This window comes from Vidua chalybeata, chromosome 3, assembly GCF_026979565.1.
Source record: "Vidua chalybeata isolate OUT-0048 chromosome 3, bVidCha1 merged haplotype, whole genome shotgun sequence".
Taxonomy (NCBI): Eukaryota; Metazoa; Chordata; class Aves; order Passeriformes; family Viduidae; genus Vidua; species Vidua chalybeata.
Window position 1 is genome coordinate 112,944,104 of NC_071532.1, and position 12,955 is coordinate 112,957,058.

General features: G+C 65.9%; 2 protein-coding genes across 2 annotated transcripts in view; one reads left to right on the forward strand and one right to left on the reverse strand.

Annotated features, from left to right (window-relative positions):
• Positions 1 to 3,393, forward strand: part of HADHA (hydroxyacyl-CoA dehydrogenase trifunctional multienzyme complex subunit alpha) — a 30,619-nt gene extending 27,226 nt beyond the window's left edge. Inside the window, exons 19-20 of the mRNA XM_053937408.1 lie at positions 664 to 809; positions 2,856 to 3,393. Coding sequence (XP_053793383.1) covers positions 664 to 809; positions 2,856 to 3,001 — 292 coding nt within the window. The 3' untranslated portion in view covers positions 3,002 to 3,393. The remainder of the gene's footprint in view (positions 1 to 663; positions 810 to 2,855) is intronic.
• A 586-nt stretch (positions 3,394 to 3,979) lies between these two features.
• GAREM2 (GRB2 associated regulator of MAPK1 subtype 2) lies at positions 3,980 to 11,729 on the reverse strand. Its single transcript, XM_053937407.1, is given in 7 exon segments — positions 3,980 to 5,061; positions 5,165 to 5,297; positions 5,300 to 5,327; positions 5,860 to 6,966; positions 7,770 to 7,900; positions 9,953 to 10,093; positions 11,563 to 11,729. Coding segments are annotated over 7 exon segments (2,505 nt in total). The 5' UTR covers positions 11,675 to 11,729; the 3' UTR covers positions 3,980 to 4,208.
• Positions 11,730 to 12,955: the final 1,226 nt, after the last annotated feature.

Here is a 12,955-nt window from a genome sequence, read left to right on the forward strand (position 1 = left end):
GGCACAATCCTGAGTGCCATGCTCCAGGAAACCCTGCTTGGGCACGGAGGTTGGACTAGAGGAGCCCCAGTGCTCCCTTCCAACCTCAGCCATTCCCTGGTCCTTAGTGCCTGCTTCAGGACACTCACAGAGCTTAGCCCTGATCCTCACGTGGACTGGGACACTCCAGAGAGGCCATTCCCACCCCTGGGCTGGCTCTGTGTCCCACCTGTGCTGTCCCTGCCCAGCCCTCACAGCCTCTGTCCTGTCGAAGCAGTGCGACAGGAATAGCTGCTCTGATTCCACGTTGCAGAAGGCTGAATAAATTGCTTTTATTAAGCTAAATTATATTACATTAATACTATACTAGAACTATAACATACTAAAAAGATACTAAAGAAAAACCCGTGGCTGTCTCCAGTCACGACACAGCTTTGACCCAACTGGGCAATCAATCCAAACAACCATCACCAGTGTCCAATTAACAAATCCCTCTTCAGTAAACAATCTCCATAACACATTCCACATGTGCCAAACAACAGGAGCAGCGAAGAGAGATAAGAATTGTTTTCTTCTTTCTCTGAGCTTTCTCACTGCGTCTCACAACTTCCCAGGAAAAATCCTGGGAGAGAGAATCGTGTCTCTCTCTGTTCAGAGAATGTGAATGCCACACCTGTCCCACAGCTGCTCCGACGAGGACATCCAGATGCGCCTGGTGACGCGGTTTGTCAACGAGGCAGCCATGTGCCTGCAGGAGGGCATCCTCAGCAACCCCGTGGAGGGGGACATCGGGGCTGTGTTCGGCCTGGGCTTCCCACCCTGCCTGGGAGGTGAGTGCTCTGCGCTGGGCTTTGGGCTCCAAAGCTCCCCAAGGGCTACAGCTGCGTGGCAAGGCCAGGTTTGGGCTGCAGCCTGAGGAAATTGGCCTCAGGCTGCATCAGGGAGGGTGTAGGTTGGATTTTGGGAATAATTCCAGGCTGTCCAGCCCTGCCACAGCTGTGCAGAGCTGGGCTGGACTCCCCATGCCTGGAGGGATTTAAAAGCCCTGTGCATGTGGCACTTGGGGACATGGGTTAGTGGTAGTCTCAGCACTGCTGGGGTATATTTGGACTCCATAGCCTCAAAAGGGCTTTTCCACCCTAAATAATTCCATGACTCTGATGCTGTCTCTTGCCTCTGCTGCTGGAGTTCACCAAGGGCTCTTGGACCCGAGGTGGTGCTTCTTTCCCTCCTTGAGCCATGTTGAGACTGAGGGAGCAGCCCCAAGGGACTTCTTACAAAGGCCTGGAGGGACAGGACACAGGAAATGGCTTCCATGGTTGGACAGGATACTGGGAAGGAATTGTTCCCTGGCAGGGTGGGCAGGCCCTGGCACAGGGTGCCCAGAGCAGCTGTGGATCCCTGGAAGTGTCCAAGGCCAAGTTGGACAGGGCTTGGAGCACCCTGGGATAGTGGGAGGTGGTGAGACTTGGCAGGGATGGCACTGGCTGGGCTTTGAGGTCCCATCCCACTAAAACCACCCATGATTCCATGATTATCCATGTCCCAGCTTGTCCCCAGCCCTCGAGTGCCTCTGCCCAGCTCAGGTGAGCAGGGAGCAGAGTCCCTGATGAGAGACTGGGGTGGGTCTCTTGTGGAGAAGGATGAATGGGACAAAGCCATTGCTTCTGGGTGCTGGGACCCTTCCAGGCACCTTGGTGCTTCTTCTTCCCTGTCCCTGCTGTGTCCCTGTCACAGCCGTGTCCCTGTCCCTGCTGTGTCCCTGTGACAGCCATGTCCCCATCCCTGCTGTGTCCCTGTCCCCGCCGTGTCCCTGTCACAGCCGTGTCCCCATCCCTGTTGTGTCCCTGTCCCAGCCATGTCCCTGTCCCTGCCGTGTCCCCATCCCTGTTGTGTCCCTGTCCCTGCCGCATCGCTGTCCCTGCCATGTCCCTGTCACAGCCATGTCCCCATCCCCGCCGTGTCGCTGTCCCCACCATGTCCCCATCACAGCTGTGTCCCTGTCCCTGCTGTGTCCCTGTCCCTGCTGTGTCCCTGTCACAGCAATGTCCCCATCCCAGCCATGTCCCCATTCCCTCCATGTTCCTGTCACAGCCGTGTCCCCGTCCCAGCCATGTCCCCATCTCCTCCATGTCCCCGTCCCTGCCGTGTCCCTGTCCCCACCATTTCCCCATCCCTGCTATGTCCCCATCACAGCTGTGTCCCTGTCACAGCGATGTCCCCATCCCAGCCATGTCCCCATCCCCTCTGTGTCCCTGTCACAGCCGTGTCCCCGTCCCAGCCATGTCCCCATCCCCTCTGTGTCCCTGTCACAGCTGTGTCCCTGTCACAGCTGTGTCCCTGTCCACACCGTGTCCCCATCACAGCCATGTCCCTGTCCACACCGTGTCCCCATCACAGCTATGTCCCTGTCCCCGCCATGTCGCTGTCCCTGCTGTGTCCCTGTCACAGCCATGTTGCTGTCCCTGCTGTGTCCCTGTCACAACTGTGTCCCTGTCCCTGCTGTGTCCCGTCACAGCCATGTCCCCATCCCCTCTGTGTCCCTGTCACAGCCGTGTCCCCATCCCCTCTGTGTCCCTGTCACAGCCATGTCCCTGTCCCCAGCGTGTCCCTGTTCCTGCTGTGTCCCGTCACAGCCATGTCCCCATCCCAGCCTGTCCCTGTCCCTGCTGTGTCCCTGTCACAGCCATGTCCCTGTCCCCACCGTGTCCCCGTCATAACCGTGTCCCTGTCCCCACCGTGTCCCTGTCCCCACCGTGTCCCCGTCATAACCGTGTCCCTGTCCCCTCTGTGTCCCTGTCCCCTCTGTGTCCCTGTCCCCACCATGTCCCTGTCCCCACCATGTCTCTGTCCCCACCATGTCCCTGTCCCCACAGGTCCCTTCAGGTTCGCAGACTCCTACGGCGCCCGGCAGCTCGTGGACAAACTGCGCAAGTACGAGGCCGTGTACGGCAGCCAGTTCACGCCGTGCCAGCTCCTGCTGGACCACGCCAACAGCCCCAGCAAGAAATTCCACCAGTGAGGTGGCCTGGTGACACCCAGACAGCTCCTCCAGCCGGGCCCCGGCTCCCCGCAACACCCCATTCTCCATAGGTTAATCTCCAAAGCTCCCGGGGGAGGGAGGGAAGGAAGGAAAGAAGAAAGGAAGGAAGGAGGGGGGCAGCAGGTTGCCTCATGGCTTGTAGTCATTTCAAGTGCCTTACCAGCCACTGTGTGTTGGGTACAATCCGTCCCATGCCAGCCTGGGCCTGGGGGCTCCGTGCTGGGGGAGGGAATTCCTGCTGCCTTTGCCTCCAGAGCCGTGGCCTCCAGAGCTCCCAGTCTGGCCAGTAGCATCCAGCTTGTGGCTGGAGCCGAGGCCTTGCCTTTCCCATCAACATCCACCAAAATAAAGCCCCATCTCCTGGGTTTGGACTCCTGCTTCTCCTCCCATCTCCCTGAGGGAACAGCTTGAGTGGGGATTGACTGGTCCAGGCAGTGCCCTGGGGTCCTGCCCATGGAGGGACACGATGGCAGCAGTGCAGGACAAAGCAGTGTCACCTCTGCCGTCACTCAGGGGCTGTGAGGAGCCTCCAGCTCTCTCTGCCACGGGGTGATCCTGGCAGATGGACCTGCCTGTAATTGCAGATCGAGCAGCCAAAGGCCAGGAGGGCCCCCGCCGTGGGGAGAGATCAAGTTAAACTAAAAGGCTTTAAATCTCTGGGCACCTGTCACTGGCCTGGCCCCCCCTCCCTGGCTTCCTTTCCAGCTTCCAGCCATTTTCCTGCTCCTTGGCAGGCCTTGGGCCATGGCTGAATCCTGCTGCTCTTCATGTCACCTCTCCCTGTCTTTCAAAGCTCCCAGACCAAAATTGGGCCAAGACATCATCTGATCTGCTGAGTGCTGGGGGAGGCACGGGGCTGGTAATCCCTTCCCAAGAGATGGGAAGGGTCTGCAAGGGGGGGGAAGAGACCCCTCAGAGGATCAATCCTCTCCACGAGCAAGCGCCTTCTCTGGGGGCTCATTACTCTCCCGTACATTTATTATGCTAATCCACAAGGATTAAGTTAAACCAGTCGACGCAAAATCCAGTGTTTTCCAGCCCGTTGGGGCCAAAATTACTGTCCAGTGTTAAAAGGGGAAGGGGCGGGAGGGCTGGGCAATGGGGGGAGGAGAACCTGCAGCATCAGAGAGGGACGGGAGCGGGGCCACCCGGAGCCAGGTGGGCGTAGGGGGCCCCCGGCGTGGCACTAGATCTTGGGGCGCCAGCCCTTGATGAACTGCATGATCTTCTTCACCTGGAGCTTGGTGAGGCGGAAGTCGTCGGCCAGGATCTCCTCGCTGAGCTGCACGAAGATGCTGCCGTCGATTCTCTCGCGGGCGAAGAAGCTCACGACGTCCTCGGAGAGGCCGATGAAGCGCAGGCACTTGGACACCTCCTCCAGCGACAGCGCCGACAGGTCGGCGGGGGGCAGCCAGGCCGGGCCGTCCCCGCTGGGCCGGGGGGCGGCCGGAGGGGCTGCCCCATCGCCCCGCGCCGCCGGCGGCACCTCGATGACCCCCTGGGCCAGGTACAGGCGGGTGACGCCCTCGGCCCCGCGCAGGACGGCGGGGGACAGCGGGGCCGCCCCCCGGATGACGATGCCGTCCCCGTCCAAGCCCTTAGGGGGTCGAGGCGGAGCCGCCGGCTCCTCGGCGGGGGCGAAGGGCTCCGGCGAGGAGGAGGAGGAGGGGGCGGCCGGGGCCGAAGGCGCTTTGGACCACTCGGGACTCTCCGGCCACTCCGCCGGGCCGGCGAAGGGGTTGAGCGCCCCGAAGGGGGCAAAGCGCTTTTGGGGGTGCGGGGGCTTGAGGCGGGGGCAGCTGCGGAAGGGCTTCAGCGGGGGCTCGGCCCCCAGCAGCGGCGTGGAGCAGCCGCTGCCCGCCCCGGCGCCCGGCTCGGGGAACGCCCAGGGGTCGGACCAGGAGCCGGGCGCGGGCTGGGCCGGGGGCAGCGGCCGCCCGGGGGGCTCGGCGGCCTTGCAGTCGGCCCAGGTGCAGGGGTAGCAGTACAGCGAGTAGGCGTCGGGCGAGGGCGAGGCGCTGCCGCTCCGCGGGGCCGACCTGCCGGGGCCAGGGCAGTGTCACCATCACACCGGCGCGGTGTCCCCATCCCCGGGCTCCAGGTACCCCCGCCACCCACCCCGGTGTCCCCGGAGCCACTCACCCGTCGTGGAGCCCCGAGGAGTAGTAGGAGAGGCTGGGGCTGGGTGAAGGCGCTGGCGCCAGCTTCGGGCAGCGCAGGGGGGCCGGGGGGCTGCAGGGGGCCGGGGGGCGGCTGCCCCGGGGCGGCACCGGGGCGCGTTCAGCAGCCGGCACTCCTCCTTCACCTGGAACGGGGCAGCGCCGTCAGGGCCCCGGGGGGAGCTGGGCATCCCCGCGGCTGGAGGGCGTGATGGGGGCTCGGGGACAGCCGGTCCTGCCCAGCCACGAAGCTCTGGGTGCAAGTGGGGACACTTTGGGGCCCTCCTACCCGGTGATGCGAGGAGACCAAAAGATTGGGGTACGCCGTGGTGAAGGGGGGGCTTGAAATTTTGGGTACCCCTTTGTGCAGGGAAGCCCAGAGGATCGGGATACCCCACGGTTCCGGGCAGCCCAAGAGCTTCAGATGGTGCAGAGAGCCCTGGGGAAGCGCGGGTACCGCGGTACGGGGGTGTCCCTGAGGGTCTGGTGATGGGCGGCCCTGGGGAACCGAGGGCTGAAGATTTGGGTGACCAAGCAGAGCTGGGCAGGGACCCCAGGCCCAGGGGACAGGGAGGGGGGTCGGGCTGCCCCTGCCATGGGGCTGGCCTTGCCGCGGAGTGGCTGACAGGCCCCCGGCGATGCCATTCCCCATCCCTGGGGACAGCAGCGGGCTCTTACCGCCTCCGATTTGGGTGGCACAGGGGGCGGGGTGTCCCCGCGGGGCTCGTCCCCGGGGCGGTGCGGGGAGCCCAGCGGGGTGACAGCCCCGAAGGACACGAGGTCGGGCCGGCCGCCGCTGCTGCCCAGCTCGCAGCAGCCCTCCGGGCTGGGATTGCTCCACAGCTCCTCGTAGGGGATCTCCAGCGGCTCCTGAGTCCTGAACTCGGGCTCGGCCCAGTCGGGCGTCATGTACTCCCGCTCGGGGTCGGGGAAATCGGGCAGCGGCGGGCGCGGGGTGCCCCCGCCGAGGCCCCGCGGTCCCTGGCAGCGGGCGGGGGGCTCCCGGGGACCCCCGGAGCCGCAGGCACAGAGCGAGAGGCGCTGCAGGGGCTGGCTGAGCTCCTCGCGGGCGCAGGCGGGCAGGCAGAGCCGCAGGCGCCGCGGGCTCGCACATTCCTCCAGGAAGTCCGGCTTGGCCTCTCGCACGGCCCGCGAGTACTCGTCGGGGTTGAAGCGGTCGTGGCAATACGCGGCGCTGTCCCGCAGCAGCTTCTCCAGCTGCGGGTCCCCGGCCAGCAGCCCCTCGGGCAGCTGGAAGCGGGGCATGTCGGTCAGCAGCAAGAAGTGGAAGGGCACCAGCTCCTCCCGGCGCAGGATGCAGCACAGCACCACCGTCTTGGAGATGATGCTGACCAGCTTGTAGCAGTGGCCCTCGCGGATGGCGTGCAGGTCGTAGGGGTTGCGGGCGGGCCGGCTGGGCACGGCCACGTTGACGGGCAGCCGCACCTTCTCGATGATGCTGCGGATGGTGTGCTCGCCCTCCTGCAGCCGCAGCTCCAGCGGGCTGCGCGTGCTGAAGCGGCCCTTGCACTGGAAGGGCAGGCTCAGGCTCTCGTTGGTGCGGTGGTTCATGCAGATCAGACACGGCATCTTGCCCTTCACCTGCCGCGCCCCCGCCGCCGGCGCCGCCTTGCCCAGCTTGCGCAGGAGGGTGTTGAAACGCGACTTCTCCTTCACCGTCTTGGCGCACAGGATCTCCGCTTGCCCCATCAGCGTCAGCTCGTCCCCCGCGTTCAGCGTGAAGTTGTAAACCTCGCTGTCCTCGCTGAACTCCCCCGACACCACCTGCCCGCGACAGCCCCCAAGGTGGCACCCGCTGCCCTGCCCTGGGCCCCCGACACCCCAGCACTGCCTCTGATGTCCCACCAGCATCCCCTGATGTCCCACCAGCATCCCTGACACCCCACCAGCATCCCCTGATGTCCCACGACCATCCCTGACACCCCACCAGCATCCTCTGATGTCCCACCACCATCCCTGACGTCCTACTAGCATTCCTTAAATTCCACCACCATCCCCTGACATCATCCCACCGTAATCCCTGATGTCCCACCAGCATCCCCTGACATCATCCCACCATTATTCCTGATGCTCCACCACCATCTCAAAGTCCCTCCACCATCCCTGACACCCTGCCACCATCCCCTGATGTCCCACCACCATCCCTGACACCCACCACCACCCCCTGACGTCCCACCACCATGCCCTAATGTCCCACCACAATCTCCGACGTCCTACTAGCATTCCTTAAATTCCACCACTATCCCCTGACATCATCCCACCATTATTCCTGATGCTCCACCACCATCTCAAAGTCCCTCCACCATCGCTGACATCCCACCACCATTCCTGAAATTCCACCACTACCCCTGATGTCCCACCAGCATCCCCTGACATCATCCCACCATTATTCCTGATGCTCCACCACCATCTCAAAGTCCCACCACCATCCCTGACACCCACCACCATTCCTGAAATTCCACCACTATCCCCTGGCATCATCCCCCCGCTGATGCTCCACCACCACTCCCTGCTGTCCCACTGTCCTCTCCTGATGTCCCAGCCCCGTCCCCTGCTGCCCCCAGGACCTTCACGCTGAAGGTGATGGCCTCCATGACGAAGATGCGGTCTGGGAAGATGCTGGCCACCTCCTCCACGCTGTTGAAGTACTGCACGGGCTCGCGCACGTCCCGGTCCTGGTCCAGCAGCTTGAATTTCCCTGCGGGGACCCCCGAGCCCACCGAGGTGAGAGGGGCCCGACTCCCCACAGGCACCTGCTGTCACCCCCCCGGGGGCCAGCACAGCCCCTCATGGGGCCAGCCACCCCTGAGGCAGCCTGGGGTCCCCAGCTCAGCCTTGGGGACACTCCTGTGAGGCTTTGCCGGTGTCCAAGTGCTGCAAGGGGACCCCAGAGCATCCCCCGGCCCCAGAGCAGCCCCCGGGGGGTTCCTGGGGGGGACAAGGCACGCGGGGTGTCCCAGCAATGCCACCGGCACCCCCAGAGCTGCGGGGACCCCCCCCAGAAGTGTTCATGTGAGTGGGAGAATACGCCCAGAGCAGCCCAAATTGGCCAGGGGTGCCCATTACCCCCCCAAAATCCCATCCCGGCCCTGACAAGGTACAGTGACCCCACGGCTCCGGTGGGAGAGACACCGGGAAGGGAACCGGGGAAAGGCAGGAACGGGAACGGGGAGAGGCAGGAACGGGGAAAGGCAGGAATGGGAGTGGGGAAGGGCAGGAATGGGAATGGGGAAAGGCAGGAACGGGAATGGGGAGAGGCAGGAATGGGAATGGGGAGAGGCAGGAATGGGAATGGGGAAGGGCAGGAATGGGAATGGGGAGAGGCAGGAACGGGAATGGGGAAAGGCAGGAACAGGGAAAGGCAGGAATGGGAATGGGGAGAGGCAGGAATGGGAATGGGGAAAGGCAGGAACGGGAAGGGGGAGAGGCAGGAACGGGAATGGGGAAAGGCAGGAACGGGAATGGGGAGAGGCAGGAATGGGAATGGGAAAGGGCAGGAACGGGAATGGGGAAAGGCAGGAATGGGAATGGGAAAGGGCAGGAACGGGAATGGGGAGAGGCAGGAATGGGAAGGGGGAGAGGCAGGAACGGGAATGGGGAAAGGCAGGAATGGGAATGGGAAAGGGCAGGAACGGGAATGGGGAGAGGCAGGAACGGGAATGGGGAGAGGCAGGAACGGGAATGGGGAGAGGCAGGAACGGGAATGGGGAGAGGCAGGAATGGGAATGGGGAAAGGCAGGAACGGGAACGGGGAAGGGCAGGAACGGGGAGAGGCAGGAATGGGAATGGGGAAAGGTATGAACGGGAGCGGGGAGAGGCAGGACCGGGAACGGAGAAGGGCAGGAATGGGAATGGGGAAGGGCAGGAACGGGAACGGGGAGCTGCAGCCCCAGCGAAACCGCCGCCACCGGCATCGGCTGCCGGGCACGGACCTGAGGGGAATATTAATCCCCCGGCGCGCCCGGCCGGCGGAGCTGGGACACCAGAGCTCCTCGCTTGGCCCTGGGGGCACCCGAGGCTGGAGCCGGCTCAGCCCCACATGCCGGGGCAGCGCCGGGCACGGCCGAGCCCCCGAGCTGTTAACACACTGCCCAGCCCCCCTGCATCCCCCGTGGGACGGGTGATTAACCCCTCCCCCGCTCCATTTCCCATTATTTATTTATTAGCAGGACTCATTACCGCCATGGAGCACTTAGAGGGGTCATTAAGGCTCTGGCGGCTGCCGGCAGAGGCAGCTCAGCACCTTCGTCTACACTGCCGGCCCCATCCTCATCTCCATCCCAGCGCAGCTCCTCCCCAGCTCAGCCCATCCCATCCTCATCCCTGTCCCCATCCCTTCCTCATCCCAGCTCATCCCCGTCCCTTTTCCCCATCCCATCCTCGTCCCTCTCCCATTCCCAGCTCTAGCGCATCCCACCCCGTCCTCATCCCTGTCCTTGTCTGCATCCCATCCCATCCCATCCCATCCCATCCCGTCCCGTCCCGTCCCGTCCCATCCCATCCCATCCCATCCCATCCCATCCCATCCCATCCCATCCCATCCCATCCCATCCCATCCCATCCCATCCCTGCCGGCTCTGCGTGGGGTGGGGGCAGCCCCCAAACCTGAGCATCTCCCACCCCAGACTGGGCCTTGCTGGAGCAGCCCCCGCGGGCAGGGGCAGGGGCAGGGGCAGCTCCCGGCTCTGCTGGCCCAGGGACGCCCCTCCCGTTGTCGCCGCTGTCCCCAGCCCCCCCCCCCCCCCCCCACCTGGGTACTGGAGCGGGATGTCGATTTTGGGCCCGATGACGTAGTGTCCCTCCTCCAGGCTGTGGGCCGTCACCGTCGTCCACTGGCGGCACGAGTGGACCAGGAGCACGTCCTGGGCTGTCACCCCCTCCACGCGCTCACCTGCGAGGGGACAGGGCTGTCACCACCGCCAGCCCCCCCCCCCCCCGCCCCGCCCCCCGGCGCCGCTGGACGGACGGACGGACGGACGGAGCGAGGGATGAGCAGGTGCCGCTGCCAAGAGCCGCCAGTTGCCCAGGAAACAATTTCTTTGTCCCCCCTGAAAAGCTGCAGCCGCCGCAAACAAGAAGTTTATTGAGTCGGGGCCGGCGCAGGCTCCCCCCCCCCCCCCCCCCCCCCCGGGACCTTCCCAGAACCGCGGCACCCCGACACCCCCCCCCAGGGCCCCCGGCACCCCCTGCAGCCGGGATGGGCCCTGCTCCGGGGGGAACACGGCCGGGGGGGGGTCCCCTGTACCCCCTGCTCCCCACAGCCCCCATCCCCTGCTCCCCCCATCCCCTGCTCCCCACTCAGCCTGGGCGGGCGGGGGGGGGGTCACAGCCAGACCCCCCCCCAGCCAGGGGGTGTGGAGGGGACACGGTGGCTCCCAGCCCCTGCCAGCCTGGTGCCAGCACCTCCAGAGTGTCACCCGGCAAGGGTGACAGTGGGGAAAGTGCTGGGCCATGGCTGGGGGGAGAGGGAGCAGCCTGGGCCCCACAACTTCCCCCCCCCTCGCATCCCCGCAGGGCAGGAGCCCAGGGACCCCCCCCTGAGCTGCAGCCCCCGGCCCCCCACTGCCCCAGTCCCCCCACCCGGAAGGATCCGACCAGAGCAGCCCTGGAGCCGGGACAGCAGCTTGGTCTCACCTGGCCCCAGCCTTCCTCCTTCCCTCCCTCCCTCCTCCTCCTCAGCACTCCAGGCTCCTTCCTTCTCCTGGTCCCTCCGGTCTTTCTCCTCCTCATCCCTTCAGCCTCTTCCAGCCTACTCTTCACCCCTCCAGCCTTCCTCTCTCCCTCCTCCTCCTCCTCACTTCTCCAGTCACCATTCCTTCTCCTGACCTCTCCATCTTTCCTGTCTTCCTCTTCATCCCTCCACTCTCCATCCCTTCCTCCAAGTCTTCCTCCCTTCCTCCTCCTCACTCTCAAGCCTTCATCACCTCCCCATCCCTCTACCCTCCATTGCTCCCTGCTCCTCATCACTCCAGCCTCCCTCCCTCCTCTTCGTCCCCCCAGATTTCCTCCCTCCCTCTTCCTGGTCCCTTCATCCTTCGTCTCTCCCTTTCCCTCATCACTCCAACCTCCCTCCCTCCTCGTCCTCACTCTCCAGCCTTCCTCCCTCCCTCCCCATCCCTCCGCCTTCCACCCCTCCCTCCTCCTCATCACTCCATCCTTTCTCCCTCCTCCTCATCACTCCAGCCTCACTCTCTGTCCCTCCATCCGCCCTCCCTCCCCTGGTCCCTCCAGCCTTCCTCCCACCCTCCTCCTCCTCCTCCTCCCCATCACTCCAGCCTCCCTCCCTCCCTCCTCCTTCTCGTCCCTCCAGACTTCATCCCCCCCCCCCCCCCACGTCGTGTCCTCCCCCGCCGGGCTCACCCTGCCCGAGGCAGACGAGGGTGGGCAGGCGGCACTGGCTGACGATGGCGTCGAGGGGCAGCGCCGCGGGGCTCCAGCGGAGCCGGGCCAGCCCCGCCGCGAGCTTCTCCATCGCATCGCGGCTCAGGCCGGCCCCGGGCCGGGCTCCATCGCCGCCGCCGCCGGGCCGGGGCCGGGGCGGGGGGCGGGGGGCGGCGGGAGCGGGGCAGGAGGAGCCGCCCCCCGCCCGCCCCCGGCCCCTCCTGCCCGCCCGCCCCGGCAGGCGGAACCCCCCCCCCGGCGGGGGCGGGGGAGGCGGCGGCGGGCGGGGACCCCCGTGCGGGACATCCCCTCCTCGGGACCGGGCATCCCCTCCTCGGGACCGGGTATCCCCTCCTCGGGACCGGGTATCCCCTCCTCGGGACCGGGCATCCCCTCCTCGGGACCGGGTATCCCCTCCTCGGGACCGGGTATCCCCTCCTCGGGACCGGGCATCCCCTCCTCGGGACCGGGCATCCCCCGGCGGGGCCGCTCCGGGGGTGTCCCGGGGGGGGACGCGCTGCTCCGCGGGGAGGGCGGCTCCGCCCGCGCCCTCGGGGTCCGGGGGGCTCAGCCCCGGCTCGCCCCGCGGTCCCGGGGGTTCGGCTCTCTCTGACCGCCGAGGGAACGGGGCGGGGGGCGCCGCGGGGACCCTTCCCCATCCCGTCCCGCTGCTGGAGGCGCGGAGTCGCCGGGAGCTGCCGGGGGGGTCCCAAGCGAGGGCTGCGGGGAGCACAAGGGACCAGCGGGGGACCGGGGGGACCCCGATGCCGCCCCCACACCCCGATGTCCCGGCCGGGATCCCCCGGCCCGGCGCTGCCGCACGGACGCGGAGCACAAATGGCACCGGGAGAGGGGACCAGCGACATCGCAGTCAGCGGGGACCCTCGGCAGCGACATCACCGTCACCCCGAGCGGGGACTCCGCACCCTGGGGACTCCCGGCCACCCTGAGCGGGGGACACCGGGCCCGCTGTGACTCACAGCCCGGCGGGCGGGGAAGCCCCGGTCCCGCTCCGAAGCGTCTCGCCCGGGCCCCCCACCCCCGGTCCTTTGCCGGCCGCATCCCCACTCCATCCCCACTGGAGGCTGGCTGAGGAGGATGAAGGAGTGGAGGAAGCGCCTGCAGGGCCAGCGCTTGGCCCTGGGGACGTGTCACCGTGTGCTGTCCCCTGCCCCGGTCACTGTCCCCCAGGCCAAGCACAAGGGGAGGCTGTTGGACAGGGCGGAGCAGGGAGTGGATGGAGCAGAGGTGGAACGGTGAAAAGGGTGAAGCAGGAGCAGGGAAGGAGCAGGGAAGGGGAAGGAACAGGGAAAATGATGGAGGGAGGGAACAGCTGTAGGAAAGGAGAGGGGACAGGGAAGGGCACACATGG